Below are 24,360 nucleotides of genomic sequence, written 5' to 3' on the forward strand. Positions count from 1 at the left end.
ATAAAACATATCAGACTGTGTCAAGTTGAAGGTTAAGTACCACTTTGTCCAAGTTTTGTAATTTATGTTACTTATGTATTATAAAGACGTGTCTAGGGTTGTAAAAGAAAATGTCACGATCAGAAACAGCCTAAAGGTAACTGGGGTCTAAAGCCACCATGAAGTGTGTGCCTCAACCAAGCACCACATGGGCAGGAACTGTAGATAAACTGTGGCTTGGGCTTTAACACAAAATGGTTTAAAGCAAAAAGACTGAAAGGACGAGTACTCCTTTTAGTACTTCCTGTTCATTCTTGGCAGGCACTGGGTGTGGCAAAAAGACTAGAGGCAAAAACACTGAGGGCACAGCCCTGGCTCCAACAGGGTCAGCCAGGCCCTCGCACAGGAAGGAAGGGGCTTTCGCTTGGTTTCCAACCAAATAGGCATGATCCTGAACATAAAACCCTCTTCATCCTGTACCAGAGAAGGTGTGTGCTATCTCTATAACACCATCAGTTTGGGAGTAAAGACTTTTTTTTTTTTTTTAACACATTTAAAAATGAAAATACATAGAAAGGAACCATCATTTCACAAAAGTTATGGAGCCACAGCCGTAAGGACCACGTACAGCCCTAGACTCATGTAAACTGTAATATCAGATGCATCAGCTCAGCACCCACCCCCAATGATGCTGTGAGACGAGCAGGGACACCCCAACATTACAAGCCCCTCAAGAACAGGAACCGTGACTTCTCCATCTCTGCATCACAAGTGCCTAGCCGGATGCTTGGCCAACCGTGGCCCTCTCGTGCAGGCTGGCAGCATGGAACCCCAGTCTGGGCTTCTTACCTGCTCTCACGCCCCGGTACTGGGGGGTGGCGAACATGTCCCACTGGGAGACGATGATGGCTGCGATGCCCAGGACACAGATAACAATCAAGTAGATGAAGCAAGGTTGCGGGTTACAGTAGAAGGAGTAATACAGCCAAGGAACAAAACTTCCCATAATCAGAAGAGCAATGCCAGAGTAATCCAGTCTAGGACAGGGAAAAAAATCCATTTACTGTTGGACATCACTGCCCACCACAGCTCCCAGGCAAGAGTGCCTGGCAGGCAGCATCGAGGGCTCTGCTGACGCTGCTGGACGCGCTCCCTGAGCCCACGGGCTTTGAACCACTGATCCAAATGGGGACTCTGCAGATACTTACTTGGAGAAGATCCGGGAGACCCCTTCTGAGTGGCAGTAGACTGTGTGGAACAGCCACGAGAAGGAAAGGCAGAGAATGGCCCCCAGGAAGAATAATCCGAAGACCACCTTTTCCTGCAGGGGGGCCACAAAGGAGATGTTGGGGCGAAACATATAAAAGATCCCCAGGCACAGGAAGAACACACAACCTAGAGAAGAGGATGGAAGAAAGCCAGGATTACTACCTTCTGAAGAGAGTGTTATGTGTCGATTACGTTTTCAGTCCTGACATCTGAATCAAAATTCTTCTGAACAACTCAACCTTATCCAAAACATCAGTCTGCTCCAGACACTGTTGGGACCACATGCCCCTCAGCTTCACAGGCTCAGTATAACAGGGTAACTCGTGATTAATCCAAAGAGCAAACAGACAGGCCTGCTAACTAAGCCCCCCTCTACCTCTAGATCCGTAAGAAATTCCATCCATAATGTTTTTGGCACATGTGCTACAGCCAGGTTTCAAAGGCCCATTCAGCAGTTTCTTTTGCAATGAACGCTGACCCCTCCAAACTCCACTAGGAAATACAGCGGTTGGTCTCCACCAACCGCTCTATGGAACCACCTGTGGCTCTGGTCCTCACCAGCTGGCCCACAGAGTTAGGAGTTAGGGACACTGAAGTACTATTTGGGCAATTTCAAACCAGTTTTTAAACTGTTCTTCACAGTAAGATACCACATTCTTATTGCTCAGGGAAAGGCTACTTAACACAAGACAAACATAGAAATTAAGAAGTTAAAACATTTGCTAAGTGATTCTGTGTGATCATTTAGTAAAGTTAGAAGTCAGCAACAAACTCGATCTGATTCTCTACTCTGATCTACTCTCTGATTCTGGAGAACTTGGAGGCACAAAGGAAATCAAATGTGTGGTAAGATATGTACATTAAACGGGGAAAGGCCAGACTACTCAATACATTCACCAGGTTGTGTGATCGTCACTATTTCATTTCAGAACATTTTCACTGCCCCAAAAAGAAGTTCTACACCTGCTCAGCCATCTCCCATCACCCCACCCCCACCCCCCAACAACCGTAACAAAGCACTGATCTACTGGACTTTCTAGCTCTATGCATTTCCCCATTTTGGGTACTTCGTGTATATGGATCGTACAGTACCCGGCCTTTGTGTCCGGCTCCTTTCACTTCACACAAGGTTTTCATGGCTAGCCCGTGCCGTCGCCCATTCTCAGCAGTCCAGCCCTTTTAAGGCTGTATAATACTCCACTGCATCCATATACTACACTTTATTTATAGGTCAGGTGATAGATACTTGGTTGTTCCCACTTTCCCCTTACGATGAATAAAGCTGCTAAAAACATTCATGTGCACACCTTTGTGGGAATATGTCCTCAATACTCTTGGGTATATACCTAAAATTGCTGGTAACTCCGTTTAATTTTCTGAGGAACTGTCAAACCGTTTTCCATATAGATTGCGCCATTTTCCATTCCACCAGCAATGCGTGAGAGTTCTAACCTTTCCATATCCAGGCAAAGGCTTGTCACTCTCCATTTCCTTGACAACAGCCATTCTTGTGAGTGTGAAGTGGTATCTCACTGTACTCCCTCAAATGACTCACAATGGCATTGAGCCCCTTTCTCGTATGCTCACTGGCCATGCGTAATGGCTTTTAAAAATCAACTTACTTCTGTAAAATAACTACTTTCCTCTCCATGCTCATTAAAATATTACAGCCAATTCTGCACAGTGCCTTTTCCTTGGCCTGGTTTAAGGACATGTCTGAAAACCTAGTGTAAACTGGGACAATCAGAGACAACCACCGAGGAGCTGCATCACGAGCAATCCAGTAAACAAAAACAGCAAATTCAAAACACACTTTCTAAGTTCTGTCCTTACCCTTACATATAGCGGTGGGGGGAGGACCAGAAAGGTCACATTAATCATTACTACTCAACATACCCAAGAGATGTGTCCAGATGTTGCCTGTCTCGGTGTGTATTCTGAAAATACTCTTAAAACAGGCACGGAAAGAAGGCATCGGGGGCCGGTGTCCATGCAGGAGGAAGTCGTTATCCTTGAGCCACTCAGGTAGCACGTCGTGAGGGATCACTCGCCATCGACCTTCCCAGACCTGGAAGAGGATAAGCAAATCCTTCTGTGGGTTTAACTGTTGATTTAGCAACATTGACGGCTATCTCTTACCGCACTGCCTTACAGTGAAATAAAGTAAACTATCTTTAGAAAGACAAATGCATTCAAAGGCATAATGGCCTATATTCTGAAAAAACTGACTGAGGGAAAAATACATTCTTTTTATTGGGGTAGGGGAGCTTTTCTAAGGAAAAGCAAAGAGCAAATGAAGTTACAGAAAATACCCAGGCGACTTCCCTGGTGGCCTAATGGTTAGGGTTCTGCGCTTTCACTGGGGAGGGCCTGGGTTCAGTCTCGAGTCAGGGAACTGACATGGGCAAGCCACAAGACATGGCCAAGAAGGAAAAAAAAGTGCTTTCCAGCTCTGTTTCAGTCCGGCCAAGGCAAGATGAGGGGCTGGAGTCCTGCCCATACAGATGCTCTTCCTTCATCCTTCACGACAGACTTTGTGTTAATCGCTCAGTAGTGTCTGACTCTCTGTGACCCAATGGACTGTACCCCACCAGGCTGCTCTGTCCATGGAATTCTCCAGGCACAAACACTGGAGTGGGTTGCCATTCCCTTCTCCATGAAGGGAGAAGAGAATCGCTCAGTCATGTCCGATTCTTTGTAACCCTGTGGACTATACAGTCCATGGAATTCTCCAGGCCAGAATACTGTAGTTGGTAGCCTTTCTCCTCTGCAGGGAATCTTCCGGACCCACGGGTCAAACCCAGGTCTCCTGCATTTCAGGCAGACTCTTTACCAGCTGAGCCACCAGAGAAGCTCAAGCATACTGGAGTGGGTAGCCTCTCCCTTCTTCAGCAGATCTTTGTAACCCAGGAATCGAACTGGGGGCTCACGCATTGCAGGTGGACTCTTTACCAACTGAGTTACCAGGGAAGCCCCTAATACATACCAGGAAAAACCCTGTTGTATTAAGTAAGACCGTTTTTATACTTAACACTCCTGTTGGTGGGGAAAAAATGTAGAATCACACTTAGGCACCTTTTGCTAAAATTGCCTCCCCTCTCCTTTGCTTTCTCTTCCAATCACAGCAAATATAATCAAGTAGAAAGAAAGAGCAAAGGGGTCGGAAAACCTTGGATCTCTGCCATTACCCAGTTGAAGGAGTCTTCATTAACTACAAAAATCCTCAAGACTCAGTTTCCTCGTTTATAAAACGAGGACATGAGTGTGGGAACTTATGAGGATGCACAGAAATGACCCCCAGCTCCCCCACCCCAAAGGCGGTGTGCAACCCTGCTGTCCCCACAGGCGGCTACCCAAGAGCTCGAGCCTGGGGAGCCGCCAAGGAGCGCAGCCTCTGGCCCTTCAGGTCCCCTCTTCCTCACTCCCATTCCCGTCAGGCTCTAAAGGAAAGGGATGGGGGTGGGGGAGCCCCTCCTAAAAAACACGCCAGCCTCATCACTCCGCTCCTTTCATGTCTCTCAGCCCAGTGAGCTCACACCGTAAGATCGCTTCTGCCTCCACTAACCTGCCCTTGCTGAGCCAAACAGACGCCGAGGAGGAGGCAGAAGCACGTCCACCTAGGGCTTCCCCTTGGGCCCCACCTGCCGGCCACTGTGCCCACCCCACCCCTCCCCTCCCTGCACTCCATTGGGGTGGGACGAAAAACCAAGAACAGCAATGACCCCCTCACAACGGTACTCACGATCCGTCTCCACTCTCCTCCCAACCCCAGGCCTGTGCTCACCCGCCCTCCCGCTGGTGCAACAAAATAAACTCATCTGTCACCAGATGCTGCTACTCGGCTTTACTTGGAGAGAACTTATTTTCTAAGATGGAAACCAATCCTCACCTCCCTCCAGGCAGTTCACAGCCTGCAAACAGCTCTGCTGTGATCGTATGAGGAGACCTACTGTGTTATCACACGAGCAGTTACTAGCTCTTACCAGTGACACCGGTACACAGTGTCAGAGCGGCTTTCCCTGATGTTTCTAAACACACACTCTGGCCTCTGAAGACTGGGCCCAGGTGCTGTGCCTCCATCGTTACACGGCACCCGTGGCTCAACTAGCAGGGCAGCCAAATGCCGACCAAACAGGCATTCTCCCCCCTCAACTCCAAGCAGGAAGAACAAGGTCAAAGCTTAGTCAAAGAACTTTGTTTATAAGCTTGACAAGGGCAATGCCTAAATCAAACATCTTAGCAATGGCTCACGAGGATGGTGTTAGACCATATGATAAACAAAACATAGTTTAAAAAAAAAAAAATGACCCGCAGAAGGCCTCTATGTCCACACGGGCCAGACTATGCTGGCAGACTAGCAATGGCTGAAGGCTGGAATAAAAGAGACACCAAACACAAACACTCTCTAAAGAATAAATGACTTTATTTACTCCCCCTATTCCTGTAGAAAACCCTTCTGCACAAGGTAAAGCACACAAGCAAGGTGGCAGGACACTGCATTCTCAACTGTCTGTTTACTTGCTTCCAAGAGATAGAATCCGGTGTCACCAAATACAGGCAGGCGGGTTTTTCAAGGACAGTCAGAAGCTTGGCCATGGTGGGTGGGGTGACTCAGGAAGCCTGCCCCTTTCGCTCAGACACACTTCTAGGGGATAATAGGGGCTCATAATAATTTTATGACCCACTCCTTTCCTTCAGTAAATCATAGTCTATAGCAAACAAGTGTCCTATTTATTCACCACCTGTTATCACTTAAACTGGAAAGTTTTATTTGCCTTACTCTCTACTCTTGGTTCAGAAAGGAGAACAAAAAGTCAAGTTACCTACAGCACCCCACTGATCCATAAATATAAAAATCCCTAGTGGCTGACACTGATACTCAACTCTGAGACTTAAGGGAAAAACTTGCTTTTGAAAACCAAAATGTATCTTTTGTATCCCTTTGCTCTAACTCTACTGAGACAGTGATTACTAGAATGGGTTTAATGTTTCGATTGGCTTTTTCTTCACCAGTTTTCAAACACTGATTAAAATTTTCTGGGCTCTAAAAGTAGATCCATAAATGTTTAGACTCTGCCACCCTTTCCCTGAAATCCCTCTGGTCTTGAAAGAGATGTCTATATTCAGATTATAATGTTTTCTTCTCAGCTCTGGTCCAAAGTATAGGACTCTAAGTCAACTGGCCCCAATTATTTCTAGCATCATTGTAAATGTAGAAAAACCTAAATTTAGTTTTTAGGATCTAAGACTATATACATAAAAAGTCTTGGTTTCACAAAACTCATGAAAAAGCAAAGTGTCAGAAAAATTTTTCTCTAAATGATCAAGAGCTCTTCAAAATCGTTTAATAATAAATTTACACACACAGGTTGAACTGTGTTGACCTGAGGTCACACCTGCCAGGATCGGATGGATCAAGTGGCTAAACCCATACATATCAGGGTCCCTGATCATGTTTTCGAAACAAGCAACCCCAATTCCAGATGCCATTTTAGGGGAACAGAGCCCCACGGGGATCCTAATGACTCAGAAAACAGCAGCCACACTGACAACACTGGATGTGTGTGAAGACGAGGCAAGTCCTACCTGAGGAGGAGTCTATCTCCCACTGGACCCCGAGAGGAGCAGCACGCTGCAGAGCAGACTCATTTCAGGGCCTGCAGGCATCGAGCACCCCCAACTCTGCTTCCTTCTGTCTTATCTAACTGGTCAATAAGACATCTACTCTGTGAGCTGGTTTCCCAGCTAGAGGATCTAGTTTTCTCAAACCTTTATGAGGGCTGCTGCAGGCAGCCCACTCACTGGGACACACACTCTCCCCAAAGGCACGGTACTCCCACTCTCCTAACTCGCAGACTTGTTTGGGAAGGACTAAACATACAGCGTGGAAATGACCAGGAGCAGCCACCTTACCTTACAGACAAACTCTTCCATCCTCTCCATGGCATGGTGGGCTTGCAGGAGGGGGGACATGCCCATGAACCCCTCATCTTCCTGAGATGCTCCATCATCGCACTCACACTCCTCCACGCTCTGCAAGGCAATCACAGAGACAGTCGGGGACAGAGGTCAGGAGCCAGAGGAAATGAACAATACCTTTTCCTTGAAAAAATTACACTGAAAATCTCTTAAGGTTAAAACAAGGCCTCAGACAAGTTAACAATATAGGGAAGTAAGGTCTGTTTATTACAGAAGTACTGAGTACTAAAAATAAGAGGTGCCTGATTCTTCTCTGCAGACAATTAAACTAAGGCAGCAGCATTCCTGTTTGTTTCTGTAGCAAGGTTCAGGAGTGGCCTTGGATGCTTTGTTTTTTGTTGTAAGAATTATAGACCACAGAATACTATTACATATACAAAGCTGAGAAATTACCGAGGGGACAATCTCCAAGAATCCCACCTGGAACGTGTAAAATAAATCTAATGCAGTTAAGTGCTCTAGGGGAAAGGAGGAAAAACACTGTAAAACCATTTACTAAATCCTTAAAGCACACCAAGCACAAAAGCAAGGCCATTCAATTTAATCCTGACAACCACCTTACTATATCAGTATTCTTATCTAAACCTATAGCATATCAGGCAGGGACTTCCCTGGTGGTACAGTGGGTGGGAACCCGTCTGCCAGTGCAGAGGACATGGGTTCGATCCCTGGTCTGAGAGGGAATGCCACCGCACGCTCTGGGGCAGCTAAGCCCACGTGCCACAACTACAGCCTGTGCTCCAGAGCCCAGAACTGCAACGACGGAGCCCACATGCCAAACTACTGAGCCCGTGTGCCTGAGGCCAGCAAGGCACCACTACTGAGCCTGTCCGCTTCAGCTACTGAGCCTGTGCACCTAGCACCTGTGCTCCACAGCAGGAAAAGCCACCACCATGAGAAGCCTGAACAGCGCAACTAGAAAAAGCTCACACGCAGCAACAAAGACCCAGCACAACCAAAAATATTAACAAAATAATCCCCTGCACCACAGCTACTGAGCCCTTTTATAACAGAATACTCACAAACATGCCCTCAAAAAACAAATGTCTAAAACACAGGACCACAAATAGCTATTTATTGTGGTCAAGCATTGCAGAGTTGCTAATTAGGAATCTTCACAGAGTGGGTGGTGGTAAATATAGCTTCCTTGGTTAAACAGAGGATAACCCGGTAGAAATTAAGTGGCCAGAACAAGGACAAAAATGTTTTCTCCACGACACATGGGCAAGTTTATATATCTGCCACATGATGAAGGTCTGGAAAAGTCTGCGCTGGGCACGATACACATCATATAAAAGCCTCTGTCTTCCAATATGAACTCTAAAGAATGACCCTGTCAGGAGCGGAAATTACTTTCAATTCCCCTTCCAGTAGCCACTACACCACAGACCCAAAGATCTGCCTCAACAACGAACTGCATCCAAGGTGGTCACGCGTGAGGGTAAACGCACGCCACGTTCTGCCCTGTCGTCACACCTCTGACTGTCACCAACACAGATCACGAAGAGAAACGGCAGTGTGAACGGGGAACAGCGAAAACCCAAGCTGCCTAAAGTAAAGGCCGAAACCGTAGTGCTCCACGGCTTCCTACGAATAAATCACTGTACCTAGACTGAAAGAGACGTCAGTGCTCTGCAGTGAGTACAAAGATGCTTTCAAATCTTTCTCCAGTTCCCGTCAGTGAAGTCCGTCTGTGAGAAGAGTTAAAGTGGGTTATATCCCAAAACACAACAATATCCAACTGATGATCCATTCAAAGTACAAGCTAAAATGTTAATTCTCCGGGGTGTACTTTACCTTTGGAAAGAGAATCAGAGTGATAAAGACCAAAGTCCTTAAAGATCAGTCTAATACAAAATGACAATAACCCATCAGTCTACTGGGTGTTTGTCTGCTTCAGCCCAGCTCAGCTCAATTCAGTTTAATAAATATTTATTAAAAGGACGTTTTCTATAAAGGTGAGTAAAATACAGTCTCTGCCTTCCATGCGTGTACAATCTAATAAGGGACCAAATTAGCCACAAGGATAACTGTAACAAAAATAAGGTACAGTCAGTTTAGAAACGGAATGTGGAGCTCAGGAAAGGCTGCATGAGGAATTAGAATTTTGGAAAGATAAAAGAACTGTCGAGAAGGAAAAGCAAAAGCACTATTTTGAGAGACTAGTTCAGTTCAGCTGAAACTTAGGGGAATAGCTGGACATAAATTACATATTTACATACTAAAAGTCAGTAGACAAGTGCCACAGGCTACAATCGTTGTTCAGTTGCTCAGTCATGTCCAACTCTTTGCAACCCCATGGACTGCAGCACGCCAGGCTTCCCTGTCCTTCATCTCCTGGAGTTTGCTCAAACTCATGTCCATTGAATCAGTGATGCCGTTCAACCATCTCATCCTCTATCGCCCCCTTCTCCTCCTGCCCTCAATCTTTCCCAGCATCAGGGTCTTTTTCAATGAATCGGCTCTTGGAATCAGGTAGCCTAAGTATTGGAGCTTCAGCATCAGCATCAGTCCTTTCTATGAATATTCAGGATTGAGTTCCTTTAGGACTGACTGGTTTGATCTCCGTGCTGTCTGAGGGACTCTCAAGAGTCTTCTCCAGCACCACAGTTCAAAAGCATCAATTCTGTGGTGCTCAGCCTTCTTTATGGTCCAGCTCTCACATCTGTACATGACTACTGGAAAAACCACACCTTTGACTATGTACAGCTTTGTCCACAAAGTGATGTCTCTGCTTTTCCATACACTGCCTAGGTTTATCACAGCTTTCCTTCCAAGGAGCAAGCATCTTTTAATTTCATGGCTGCAGTCACCATCAGCAGTGACTTTGGAGCCCAAGAAAATAAAATTTGTCACTGTTTCCACTTTTTCCTCTTCTATTTGCCATAAAGCAATGTGACTGGATACCAGGATCTTAGTTTTTTGAATGTTGAATTTTTCACTCTCCTCTTTCACCCTCATCAAGAGTCTCTTTAGTTTCTCTTTACTTTCTGCCATTAGAGTGGTATCATCTACATATCTGAGGTTGTTGATATTTCTCCCAGCAATCTTGATTCCACCTTGTGATTGATCTAGCCCAGCATTTCACATGATGTCACTTTGCATATAAGTTAAATTAAGGTGACAATATACAGCCTTGACATACTTCTTTCCCAATTCTGAATCAGTCCATTGTTCCATGTCCAGTTCTAACTGCTGCTTCTTGACCTGCATACAGGTTTCTCAAGAGACAGGTTAAGGTGGTCTGGTATTTACATCTCTTTAAGAATTTTCCATAGTGTGTTGTGACTCACACATAGCCAATGAAGCAGATGTTTTTCTGGAATTCCTTTGCTTTCTCTATGATCCAATGGATGTTGACAATTTGATTTCTGGTTCCTCAACCTTTTCTAAAGCCAGTTTGTACATCTGGAAGCTCTTGGTTCATGTACGGCTGAAGCTACCTTGAAGGAATTTGAGCATAACCTTGCTAGCATGTGAAATGAGTACAACTGTACAGTAATTGGAACTTCTTTGGCATTACTGCTCTTTGGGAGTGGAATAAAAACTGGCCTTTTCTGGACCTTTGGCCACTACTAAGTTTTTCAAATTTGCGGACATTTAAGTGTAGCACTTTAAAAGCATCATCTTTTAGGATTTTGACTAGCTCAGCTAGAATTCTATCACCTCCACTAGCTTTGCTTATAGTAATGCTTCCTAAGGCCCACTGGACTTCACACTCCAGTATGTCTAGCCCTAGGTGAGTGACCACACCATCATGGTTATCCAAGTCATTAGGACTTTTTTGCACAGTATTCTTGCCACCTGTTCTTAATCATAATCGTAATGCTATCCATGATGAGAAGATAAAGGTCGAGGAAACGGAAAGGTATCCAGGGCCAGGACACCAAACCTGGGTCAAAGTGTGTTTGCCCCTCCAGAGGTCTGAGAACTGAGGCCTGCTGTATCCACATAATTACAAGGACTACAAGCTAAGGCCCCCATACAAGATGACTTCATGTGTTCAGAAAATACCTGCCCAGGAAGATTAAGGACACAAACCACTAGGTGACATTATGAGCTTCAGAACTTCTCAAAAATTCACCAACATTAGACTGCTCAACCAGCTCCTTAGTATAGTTGCTGAACTGGTCAAATCTGCTCCCTTCCAAGTATCTGCTCACTAGACTTGCTCCAACTATCAAAACTATCATAAACTCTGTGCAATGTCAATATGATCTCGGTATTGAAAGTACCTGCCATAAACCACAACAGTCAGGCCCCAAACCACACACACGGCTGTCCGCAACCTCTCCTTTCTAAACAAGACCCTGAGGGTGCTGCTCACTCTTACTGCAGTAAGAAACTTCACTTCATCTCGTCAACAAGTTACTGTTTGCTTGCTTGCCTTTTTTAATTAACCATTTTTTTAACTCAAGTACAGTGAACTTACAATGCTGTTAGTTTCACGTGTGCTGCAAAGTGATTCAATTATACATCAACGGGCTATATCTTGGTAGTCTTTTTGGAAAGTTGACAGGTTGAATCCAGCCTTAAATTTAGAAATCTGCAATGTGTAGTAAGGGCACTAGCAAGCTGATATACCTAACCCAGACACACACAGGCGTCAGCGGAAACTAAGGTGTCCACAAAAACAAGAGCTGAAAGAGTAAGTGCTGATGACTGCGTTTCTGGTATCATCCAACACAGTAAGTTCAACAGCTAGTCTCTGTGAACATTCATTTTGGTCTGCCTAGAAATACACATACTCTTAACCTTAAAGACTAGTTCTCTCTATCAAAGTTTGATGGAAAAAATCTTTAAAATCATCCAAATTTTTTTTTTTTAATTCTCACAAAGCAACTGCTTTTTAATCCTTATTGAAGTTCCTAAGTAGACCTCAAGAAAAGAAAACGAAGTGATTGGCAGACAGGAGTCTAAGTACAAATCAGCTTTCTTATGATAAACTAACAAACTGTGGCATTCTTACAAGTTTGGTTAAAGCACACATCAGTCCAAGAGAATATATCCTAGGTTGAATGAATGAAGAGTTGGCTGCAGCCCCCATTTATGAGGAAGAATCTGGAGCAGAGGAAAAGTAGGACAACCATAAAGGCTGCTCTCTTTATTTAACTTTATACCTTAAAAACTCAGAGATATGAAATAAAGTCATAAAACTAAAGATCAGGGTAACCTGGTTTGAAATGTCTCTTTTGTGTTATCTATAGATGCTTATGAAACACAAACTATAAACTTCAGCAAATACAGTTAAAAGAGCCAAGGCTTTAGAGTCAGAGACCTAGAAATAATAGTCTATGCCCTTCAACCAATACATAACACTACACATTTCAGAAAGAATTTTGGCTGATAGAATATTGGGACAAGGGTTAAAGATCTGGATTTTAGGCTCCACTGTCTAGGCTTACTTGTTAACAAACTGATTCCCTGCACCCTCTGTCCTTCATTCCAGCCATACCGAACATTCTGCAGATTCACACGTCAGCATACACCAGTGTGCACTTGACACGCTTCACTACTATCATTAGCTGCTATTCCCTAAAAAGCACTGTGCCCTTTCTGAGTCTGCCCATCTGCTACTCCCTTTGCCTGGAATGCTTTCCAGTCCTTCAGGGACCAAGTCAAGCCTCATCTAGTTTCGCTTAATACATTTCCACTTCCTTTTAGATAACCCCAGTCATAGAAAAAGCAATCCGAAAATTCATATGGAATGACAAAGGACTCTGAACAGTCAAATCAGTCTTGAGAAGGAACAACAAAGCTGGAGGCATCACACTTCCAGACATATTACAAAGCTACAGTCATGCAGACGGTATGGACTGGCATAAAGACAGCCATATTGACCAGTGGCCCTGCTCAGACATCTACACCTTTGCTCTCCAGGCAGAGTTGCTTGAGTCACTTAAAAGGTGGTCTTTCCTCTGGAAGGTAAAAGAAAAGACTAGGTTCTTTTTCCACAAGCCTACTGACTCCCAAGATACGCACTGGAGACAAAGCATCTGGAGAAGCAGTTTCAGCATACATTCAGATTTCTCCAAAAATAGAAATGATAATGCCCTCACTAAAGCATAGTCAAACTATAAGGGATATATGGTAACTACAAAACCCATTTCATTCAACAACATAGGGCAGCTTAAGTGTGGTTTTACGTGTCAACAGAAAAGGTGTGACTAACTCCTAGATAACTTAAGAGACTTCAAAACCTTACAAATGTGCTCGAGGTTCCTTTTCAAAACACCATCCTCTCTCCAGCAGAGTCCCCAAAATTTTTAACATTCTTCCTCCAGCCACATTCCCATAAATCTGTTTTTACTCACCATTCTTTAACTTCAGTTCAGTCCAGTTCAGTCGTTCAGTCGTGTCCAACTCTTTGCGACCCCATGAATCGCAGCACGCCAGGCCTCCCTGTCCATCACCAACTCCCGGAGTTTACTCAGACTCACGTCCATTGAGTCAGTGCTGCCATCCAGCCATCATCTCATCCTCTGTCGTCCCCTTCTCCTCCTGCCCCCAATCCCTCCCGGCATCAGAGTCTTTTCCAACTTACTTTTTTATGATAGGAAGAAAGGCCAGACACCTCTACAAGAGGCTCCCGACTGGCGTGGTGGGCGTCACTGTCACCGCTCCTGGCGCCATCGAGCTGGTGCCCTTTCCTGAGCCTGAGAGCTGGCTCTGGAGTCTTGCTGTGCTCCAGCCGGCTTTCCTCTGTCTCGTTCATGGGACACCGAGGCTTTCTGACAAAGAGGTCTTTCTTTCTGTCCCTTCTTCTTGGGAGGATGGATGTTTAGGATACGAAGTTGATTCTACAGGAGAGAAAGCTCTGTATTAACATATTTGCATGAGTGATGGGGGAAGACATAGGTTGTATTATTATACACTAAAACTAAAATTTTCTGTACTCATTAAGAACAATAAATAATGTATTAAAAAAAAAAACCTATTTTGTTGAAAAAAGGACTGCCAAAATCTACTTTTAAATGAAAAAAGCAGAATACAAAAGATACATGTATAATATTCTCACTTACATATTATAATAAAAGTATATAATCATAAATAAGTATAGTTGTGCACACAGGAGAACTATTTAAATATTCAAAACTGTGCTTTCGATGCACAAGTACATACACAAGGAAGAACCTAGAGTTCGGAGGGAGGCGGCTTACTTTTCATTTTATTCTGCCTGCATTTTTTTTCCCATATGCCATATACTACTCTTTCAGTTAAAAACATACCTAATATAGAAAGAATATATGTGGATTTTATGTACTACAACTAGGTTTTACATATTCAATTTCATTTACATCATCACAACGATTCTCTAGGGTATTCTAATTTCTACTTCACAAGTAAAGAAATCAAAATTCACCACACTTTTATGAAATAAAGCAATGCCTCTATTACTGGTAATGTTTTGCATTTAAGTTGCTTAAAGTCTGAAATATATCTACCTAAAGAAACTAAAAACCTATACATAGAAAACTATAAAACACTGGTGAAAGAAATCAAAGAGGACACTAATAGATGGAGAAATATACCGTGTTCATGGATCAGAAGAATCAATATAGTGAAAATGAGTATACTACCCAAAGCAATCTATAGATCCAATGCAATCCCTATCAAGCTACCAATGGTATTTTTCACAGAGCTAGAACAAATAATTTCACAATTTGTATGGAAATACAAAAAACCTCGAATAGCCAAAGCAATCTTGAAAAAGAAGAATGGAACTGGAGGAATCAACCTGCCTGACTTCAGGCTCTACTACAAAGCCACAGTCATCAAGACAGTATGGTACTGGCACAAAGACAGAAATATAGATCAATGGAACAAAATAGAAAGCCCAGAGATAAATCCATGTACCTATGGACACCTTATCTTTGACAAAGGAGGCAAGAATATACAATGGAGAAAAGACAATCTCTTTAACAAGTGGTGCTGGGAAAACTGGTCAACCACTTGTAAAAGAATGAAACTAGAACACTTTCTAACACCATAAACAAAAATAAACTCAAAATGGACTAAAGATCTAAACGTAAGACCAGAAACTATAAAACTCCTAGAGGAGAACATAGGCAAAACACTCTCTGACATAATTCACAGCAGGATCCTCTATGACCCACCTCCCAGAATATTGGAAATAAAAGCAAATAATAAACAAATGGGACCTAATTAAAATTAAAAGCTTCTGCACAATAAAGGAAACTATAAGCGAGGTGAAAAGACAGCCTTCAGAATGGGAGAAAATAATAGCAAATGAAGCAACTGACAAAGAACTAATCTCAAAAATATACAAGCAACTCCTGCAGCTCAATTCCAGAAAAATAAACGACCCAATCAAAAAATGGGCCAAAGAACTACAGTATTTTTGAGCTGTTTTGAAATCTAACTGGACTACCCTGGAAGGTAAAACCTCAGGGCCAGAGCACACTTTCATACCCCTCTGAGTCTGTGCACATAAATGTGTAATGAATAGGATGACATTTAAATGTTCTTAAGTGGTAAAAACACTTTCCGAAGTCATCAATATGTCTCTAAACTGGATCACATACGTTTCCTAGGAGTTCAATAATTCCAAGTCCTTGGCCCTCTAACTCATAAATTCGTAGGACAAAAGCTTATTTTAGAGATTTAAGTTACATATCCAAATAAGGAGATTATCACAGCCAATCCAACTAAAAAGATGAAAACAGGAAGAAGTCAAGGTACATGTTGTGCTCATAAATCCCAGGAGATGCAAAATTCTTACTGGGGGAAAGGAGGAGTGGGGTGAAGTGGGAGGGCCTGGCCAGCATGCAGAGAGGGTGAAAGGCACACTTAGTGTTCATGTGTGGACACACAAGACTAAGCATTAGCTCACGAGTTCAAGTTAGACTCCCACTCCAGTGTTCTTGCCTGGAGAATCCCAGGGACGGGGGAACCTGGTGGGCTGCCGTCTATGGGGTCGCACAGAGTCGGACACGACTGAAGCGACTTAGCAGCAGCAGCATACAGATGTGGAAACTGAGGCTCAGAGATTACGTTACTTATCCAAGGCTATTAGTCTCTAAGAGCTGCTGGAACTACGGTCCAACAGTACTTGTATAAATGATTTTCTTGCTAAGAAGAATAAAAAACAGGGGAAGTATCTGGAATTAGGCTTTAATTTGCTCTAAGATTCTTAACAGGAAAAGGGAGTGAGATGGAGATGTAAAGTAAGACTTCAGAGTACCATTATCTGTTAATCCAAAGAGTTATTCTAAGGGAATAGTTAGCACATTCTAAATTATTCTAATATTCTAAGTTATTCAAAGAGAAATTTTTCATTCATCAAGATTCTGTGAATGTTATGCTTGCTGTATTACACAGAAGTTGAGAGAGAGAGGTGGAGGGAGGGGAGAAAGGAACCCAATACACAACAGCTGGCAGGAAAAAACAAGTTAACTGAGAGGTGCTCTGAGTCTATGAACAGATGTAGAAATCCTACACAAGTCAAACTGGGTAACTTCCAGCAAGCAGAACAGATCTAAGGTCTCTGAAAAGTGGCCTCATGTGTTCTAGGAGCAGACTCAAGCGTCACTTACTCTGCCCAAAAGCAATGGGGGTTTGCCAAGCAGAGTAGAGGAAAGGTACTCTGTGAGGAGAAAACAGCAATATGCAAGGCAAGGAGTCCACGGTCTCCTCAGAAATCAGAGAACAGGGACAAATTCAATATATGCTCAGTGGAGAAAAATCAACATTTGGATAACTGAATGAGGGTCCATGAAGACTCGACAGAAAGAACTCAGATGACTCATGCTTTTTGCTCGGGCAGTCGACTGCACAGAGGACGCCACTCACTCAGATGAACAGATGATATGGGAGAAGTAAATTCATAGTAGAAGAATGAATTCGTTTTCAGAAATGGGGTCTGAAGTGCAAGAAATGTTCAGCTGGCACCAGGAAACACAAGTCTGGAATTCAGGAGAATGAGCTTGAAAACAGACCTAGGTATTACTAGGATTAGAAGTGATACTAGCATCTTAGTTAACACTGGACAAAATCCTTCTTTAAAAAAGTTATGAATTGTAATGCTAGAGAAGATTCTTGAGAGTTCCCTGAACTGCAAGGAGATCAAACCAGTCAACCCTAAAGGAATCAACCCTGAGTAATCACTGGAAGGACTGACGCTGAAGCTCTAATACTTTGGCCACTTGATGCAAAGAGCTGATTCATTGGAAAAGACCCTGATGCTGGGAAAGATTGAGGGCAGAAGGAGAAGGGGATGACAGAGGATAAGATGGTTGGTTGGCATCACCAACTCAATGGACATGGGTTTGAGCAAACTCGGAGATAGTGAAGGACAGGGAGCTGTGCTGCAGTCCGCGGGGGTCACAAAGAATCAGACAGGACTCAGTGACTGCACAACAACAAAAGGAGTTTGCTGGGGTAAAAATCAAAGTAAAAAATCCAGGAGAATGAATCCCAAGGAGTAGATTGCAAAGTCAGGACTGGAACCTCTAATCTCTCAACTCTCAGTCAACTGTACTCACACCAGGTTTCCTTCCCAATGGGAAAACCATGAAAAATTTAAAACTTCACTTCTTAGACTTCATTTCCCCTTCAAATAATACTGTATAAGGTAAACTTACTATGTTGCTTAAAAGCAACAAGGTTGCTTAAATGGTTACCTATAAAGCAATTTTTTTCTACCTGAAGAAACTGCTAACTTAATGGTTTGATATTTGTGGTCTAAAAATCTAACTCTATTCCAGAAAAGGTATTTTCTAAAAACCAATACTTGTCTGCACGTTCCATGAGGCAAGGATGTGCTCACTGCTGAGAATCAACCTGCAACAGATACAGAGGTTTCTTGAATGAATGTTTCCTTCCCCAAGGGAAAAGAGAAGTACTTAATCAGAGTTACACTGGGTTCCTGCCAAGGTAGACTACAGTGCAATGCATTACTTCACCTATTTCACACTGTTCATTTTTATGTTGCCCCCAATTTTAAAAAAGCAAGCAAGCTGTGGAAAACAGTACGGCAGTTCCTCAAATAAATTAAAAATAGATTTACTATATGATCCCACCAACTCCACTTCTGGGTATGTATGTATTCAAAAGAACTAAAAGCAGGGTCTTGAAGAGACATTTACACACTCGTGTCCATATTCACAGCAGGTAAAACACAGAGCAGCCCGAGTGTCCGTCATGGATAAACAAGCATGACGTAGTGCCTGTACACAGGAAAACCTGCAGCCTCCAAGGAAGAGAATTCTGACACAAGTCATGCCTGAATGAACCTGACGACCATATGCTAAGTGAGGTAAGTCAAGTACAAAACACAAATACCATACGGCTCCACCTACCATAGGTGCTTAGGGAAGCCATACTCTAGAAAGAATGGAGGCTGCCAGGGGCTGGGGGAAGAGGGAATGACAGTTACTGCTTGACGGGTACAGTCTCCGTTTTGCAAGAGGAAAAAAAGCTTTGTGGATGAATGGTGGGGATGCTTGCACAACAACACGGATGTGCAGCAAGGTGACTACACACTTAAAAATAGTTAAAGTAACTTTTATGTTACGTGTATTTTACACATTTTTAAATTGGGGGGTAGAAATACACTGTAGCACTCTATTATGTTGCCTCTTTGTCTAGTAAATTTTTTATTGATGTAAAAAATATATTCAGAAAAGCACATGGAGGACAGAAAGCTGACAAAGTATCAATGCAGTGTACCCATGAACACTTGCACCCAGAGGACCTTACTCCCTCACCACTGTAAAGCTTCTTAAAGTGCTAATTTTAAGAGGTCCAACCCCTTTCATTGCCACTTAATGGCAACAGAAATCTTCCAGCAAGGTTCTCTGAAGACTGGCCAACTGCCATGGACCTAAGTCTTCCAATTCTGAGGGCTAGCAGTGTAGTGTCCCACTGTATAAGCTGGGACACGGAGAGTGGGGGGTGCGCAGTCTAAGGCTGTGGCATATCTTTCCAGCTCTAAAATTAGATTCTTCAGTAGTGGAAGACAGGCTGTAAAATATGTCCCATGATTTTGCTGGCTCCCCCTAAGGGGAAAGTAGCCAATTTCAAAGTGACTTGAAAGCTGTACACTGAAATCACTCCAGTGTGCTCTGTCATTCCACACTGGGGTATGCGTTTGAAGTTAGTACATGGTTAAAATGAGATTTCTGGTATCAAGTTCACGCTCTTCTCGTTGGGAAACCTGAGTGGTACAGAATGTTCTACATGAAAGTACCAGTAGGTTATGCCCCTCATGATCTCTTTACGATGCAAATCTAAACTTCTAATAATGAAACCAGTGTGTTTTTTAGGATGGAATGATTTATTTCAACAATGGAACCAGCAGGGATATTAAAAGCACAAGATTTTCTTTTGAATACTAGCTATTTTTTCCTCTTTTTAAATCACTGTTAAAAGTAAATACGAGATGTGTTACCTTGGCTGGCTTTCAAGTCTTCAGAGAACCTTGCTGGAAGATTTCTATCACGTTAACTGGCAAGGAAAAGGGCTAGACCTCTTACAATTAACCCTTTTAAAAGCTTTACAGTAGGAATTCCCTGGCAGTCCAGGGATTAGGACCCAGGTTCAATCCCTGGTTGGGGAACTAAGATCCCACAAGCTGCAAGGTATGGTCAAAAAAAAAAAAAATAATAATAATAGTTACAGTGATGGGGAGAGGGGTCTTCAAACACCCCAATCCACTATTTCCCTTCACTAACTTTCTGATTCAAGCCACCACCACGTCTTACCTGTCCTAATACAAGAGCCAGTTACGCAGCCCCCTAGCCCACTCCTGATCCTCAGGACCCAGTTCCCACGCAGCAGTCACAGGGTAACTTAATCAAAAGGCACTCCCTTGCTTTCTGAGTCCTCCGATGGCTTCTCTTCACACCTAAGGAAGCTCTTACCCAGGCTTACAAAATCTTCAATGGCTTAGTCCCTAACTCTGGCCTTACCCTGTGCCCGTCTCCCCCTTGGCCACTACGCTCCAGCCTCAGTGACCTCCCGTCTACTCTCCAAATACTCCAGATGCTCAAAGGGCTCCTCCATGCCACTGGTTCCCACGGCCTGCAATGTTCACTGCCCAGATCTTCCCATGGCTGGGCTCCTTCTCCACATGCAGATCTCAATTTAAAGGTCACCTATTCAAAGAATCCTTCTCCGACCACATAATCTCAGTCTTTCCTTATCACATCACCTTTTAATCTCACAGCACTTGTCTCTGTTATTTTTATTTCTTTGTTTACTACTAGTCTTCTCTCACTAGACTGAAAATTCCTCAAAGAAGAGACATTATGTATCTTCTTTACTCCTATATTCCAAGTACCTAAAACTGCTTCTGGCACACAGCAAGTGTACTCACTAAACATATGCTGAATAAATATATGGGGAATCATGACCCACACTTATCAAGGATAAGTTAGGCAGAAACTAACTTCCCTGACTTCCCCAGGTTCCTGACACTAACTCCTTCAACTCTTCTCATTTACTAATGTTTCTAGTACAGTAGCTGTCAAAATTGACTACATTTCTCTGTTCACTGGTCTCTTCCCCTTCTCAACTGCAAACTTCTCAGGGTCAGGGAGCCTTTTGTGGAATCCACTTTTGTATCCACAACCCCAAGCTTGGTCTGGGACGCAAAGAAGGACCTCACAATCCTTCCCTGTATGATGTGGAGGAGGGGGAAGACAGGGACAGCTAACATGCAATCAGCACTAAGTGCAAAGAACCCTGGATTCTCTCTTAAAATCCTTTCAACAGTTTTGGGAGACTGGCACAACCGCTTCCTCCAGTCTGGAGATGACAAACACCCAGAGAGGTTATAAATAACATGTCTTAAACGACAATAATAAGGGGCAACCTAATCTACCAATCAATCTAGTCCACCTAACACCTCAGTTAATGCTCTTATCCACAACCCTCTATGTTAGCATGAACCATAAGCTTTTCTCAAATAAACGCACGGTAGCACTTAAATGACAAAACCAGCAGATAACACTGACAGACTGCTGTACTCTATAGCAATGTTGAAAATATTAAGAAACAGGGAAGAAAATGGGGAGGAGCACAGAGCCTTGCCACATACCAGAAACAATAAAATGACTGGTTAAAACTGGAATCCTTCCCAAACACTCAGAACATTTCTGAGTAGAAAAAAAATGTCAATTAAAAAAAAAAAAAAAACGGTAACTGGGAAAAGAATAACTGATAAAACGGGAAAAGTTCCCAACATATGTTACTGACACAGCCCTTAACAAATGGCACAGCTGATAACTGAGACGGAGCAACAGTTAGATATTTAAGACAGGCACTATTATACATTCATGTTCATAAAATCTCAACTGTTGGAAGCACAAAGAAACATTTCAAATCAAATACAGCTATTTCTTAAAGATGATCTTGAAGCTATAAAGACAGGCAACACTCTTATCATTTATGCTACTTTCCTTCTTAGCATGAAGTAGGGTAACTTTTAAGTAATATCACAAGGAACCTCACTGCCCCACCCATTGACCAACTTTGCTGAGAAGAAACCAGCAAAGCTGATCCTGTGCAGCAGAGCTGGGGCAAAGCCAGTGAGAGCTGACCTCTCAGGCTTGAGACCTACTTCCCAAGTACAGTGTTATTGTCCATCACTACACAGGTTCAGAGGCTGATTCAGAGGGCCGCCAAGTGCCAGAGAAGGTGAGCTTTTACACATTCTCTCATTTTAACTTTAAAACCTGCCTGCTACAGATAGTACGAGCTCTATTTACAAACAAGAGGACACGGGGTAAGACCAGTCTAGGTTACACAAGTCACAAAATAGAGAAGCGAGAACTGCCCAGTTAGGGCCCCTCCACAACACAACACTGCCTCCCACAAAGGGAAGTGGTTCCAGTTTTCCTAGTCATGATGTTATCTCTTTGAAGGGAGGTGAACTGTTGCTCAACACTTAACGGAGCCAACTCTAATAGCTGACCTTTCACCCATCATCTCATTTAACCCTCCAGCAATCCTTATAAAATGGGGTCCTATCTTACAGATGAAGAAATTGACACTAAAGGAGATCAAGTAACTCAATGACACAGACTGAAGTGGAAGACCACAAATTCAAATCTGTATCTGACTCCAAGACCAGATCTTAACTCCACCTTGTTATTGTTGTTCAGTCATTCAGTCGTGTCTGACTCTCTGTGACCCCATGGACTGTCGCCCGCCAGGCTCCTGAGTCCATGGAATTCTCCAGGTAAGACTACTGGGGTGGGTAGCCATTCCCTTCTCTAGGGGATCTTTCCAACCCAGGGATCGAACCCAGGTCTGCTACACTGCAGGCAGACTCTTCACCATCTGAGCCACCAGGGAAGCCCATCACTCCACATTACAGGGCTTCATTTAAGGTACAGACAGTGCATTATAGCAACTGGTCATGGTCATGGATTAAAAATAGTTTATAAAAAGGACTTCCTACAACTCTTATAGTCATGTTACAATGTCGTTTCCCTTTCCCAAGACCTATAAGCAACTCTTGAGTTTCTAAAACAAAGAACAGTGCACAAAAATCCACGTATAGATGAGAAGAACAACAGTCCTAAATGTAGTTAGTCAGGGAAATCCTGACAAGTCCAGGGTATATAAACTGTCATACCTACAGTGAACCAAAATATGTAAATTATGCAAACTTCCTTCCAGAAATCATCTGCCCTACAATACCACATGTTGTGATTAGTCGCTCAGTCATGTCCAACTCTGTGCGACCCCATGGATTGTAGCCGGCCAGGCTCCTCTGTCCATGGGGATTCTCCAGACCAGAATACTGCAGTGGGTTGCTACGCCCTCCTCCAGGAGATCTTCCCAACCCAGGGATCAAACCCAGGTCTCTCTCATTGCAGGCGGATTATTTTACCACATAACCATACTCATGTTCCAACTATATCAGAAATAAAATCTTTCCAGGCATATCTGGATATCTGGCCTGTAGAGTCAGTGTTTCAGGCAAAATCAAAACCCCTACACTTCAGTAAAGAGCTGTCTAAGCAACCATTACTCAGGGCCCCATCTCATCCTGCATAACACCCTCTACAACACAAGTTTCTTGGGGGGACAGGGGAGGGTTAGAATGCTGCAGATGGAGAAACCAAGAAGTGGTTAATTATCTTTCTCAATATCACAATCAGGAATTTAGAAATAAAACTTGTATCTATAACTTTTCCCAGGATCACTGAATTCCACTAAACCACAAGGTCTTCTTTCAATCACCAATTAAAAAAAAAAAAAAAAAAGAAATGGGGAAAAAGAAAAAAGAAAGATATAGAATATATAACTATCTGCAGACCTCACAGCAACTAAACACTCATTTCAAGTGGAAACAAAAATAGTTTTTATTCTTAAATTGATTTGTAGAAGTTTCTATTAGACATTTCAGAAAGATTCCGATTTATATGTATTAATTCTCCTAAAACCAAAACTGAAAGTCTCAAACTTCAGAATGTATCCATAACAGCAACTGGATGACTAAATACATGTAAGGATTCTGAAGTTTCAAGTATCAAGGAGTCATTCAATCTAACACCTGCTTATCTAGTTTCCAAAGTCTGTGGGTATTAACCAACAAAGCAAAGACACCAGCAACCTGTTCCCTCCATCAAAGTTTATCATCAAACCATCTGCAACCTTGCTGCTGTTGTTCATTCACCAAGTTGTGTCTGACTCTGCCAGCCCATAGACCACAGCATACTAGGCTCCTCTCTCCTCCATTATCTCCCAGAGTTTGCTCACATTCATGTCCACTAAGTCAGTGATGCAACCGAGCCTCTATTTAAACACTGGTTGAGAGAAATGACATCTGGATGAGATCTACAAAATGTGCTATATCTGTTTACTCCTCCAGGTTCTGTTTCTGGATCAAGTAATCCACTAATGGATCAAACCTGAACATGTAAGGCAGCCTGATAAAAGACAAAAAGGCTGTTATTGCGTTGAACCAGAAAATGCTTAAAAGATTTACAATTCAAATTTTAAAACACACTGTATTTTAAACAGGCAAACAGTGCTGTGATGACTGGCTATGCATATAAAAAAAAAAATTAGATCCCTGACTTATACACACAAAAAAATTCTTTTCAGGCAAGATCAAGACCTAAATATAAAAAAAACAAACTTCTAAAGCTTTTAGAA

The 24,360-nt window shown here is 43.0% G+C and overlaps 1 protein-coding gene across 3 annotated transcripts in view; it reads right to left on the reverse strand.

Annotated features, from left to right (window-relative positions):
• ADIPOR2 (adiponectin receptor 2) overlaps positions 1-24,360 on the reverse strand; it is a 40,360-nt gene that overhangs the window by 4,427 nt on the left and 11,573 nt on the right. For 2 of the 3 annotated variants that reach the window (XM_040233660.1, XM_040233661.1), the window contains exons 2-6: positions 13,772-14,027; positions 7,162-7,281; positions 3,145-3,316; positions 1,188-1,374; positions 829-1,016 (exon numbers count right to left, since the gene is read on the reverse strand). In XM_040233660.1, coding sequence (XP_040089594.1) covers positions 829-1,016; positions 1,188-1,374; positions 3,145-3,316; positions 7,162-7,281; positions 13,772-13,942 — 838 coding nt within the window. In that variant the 5' untranslated portion in view covers positions 13,943-14,027. Of the gene's footprint in view, positions 1-828; positions 1,017-1,187; positions 1,375-3,144; positions 3,317-7,161; positions 7,282-13,767; positions 14,028-24,360 lie in introns of all 3 variants that reach the window. The other variant, XM_040233662.1, reaches the window with a different exon arrangement.

This window comes from Oryx dammah, unplaced genomic scaffold, assembly GCF_014754425.2.
Source record: "Oryx dammah isolate SB20612 unplaced genomic scaffold, SCBI_Odam_1.1 HiC_scaffold_29, whole genome shotgun sequence".
Taxonomy (NCBI): Eukaryota; Metazoa; Chordata; class Mammalia; order Artiodactyla; family Bovidae; genus Oryx; species Oryx dammah.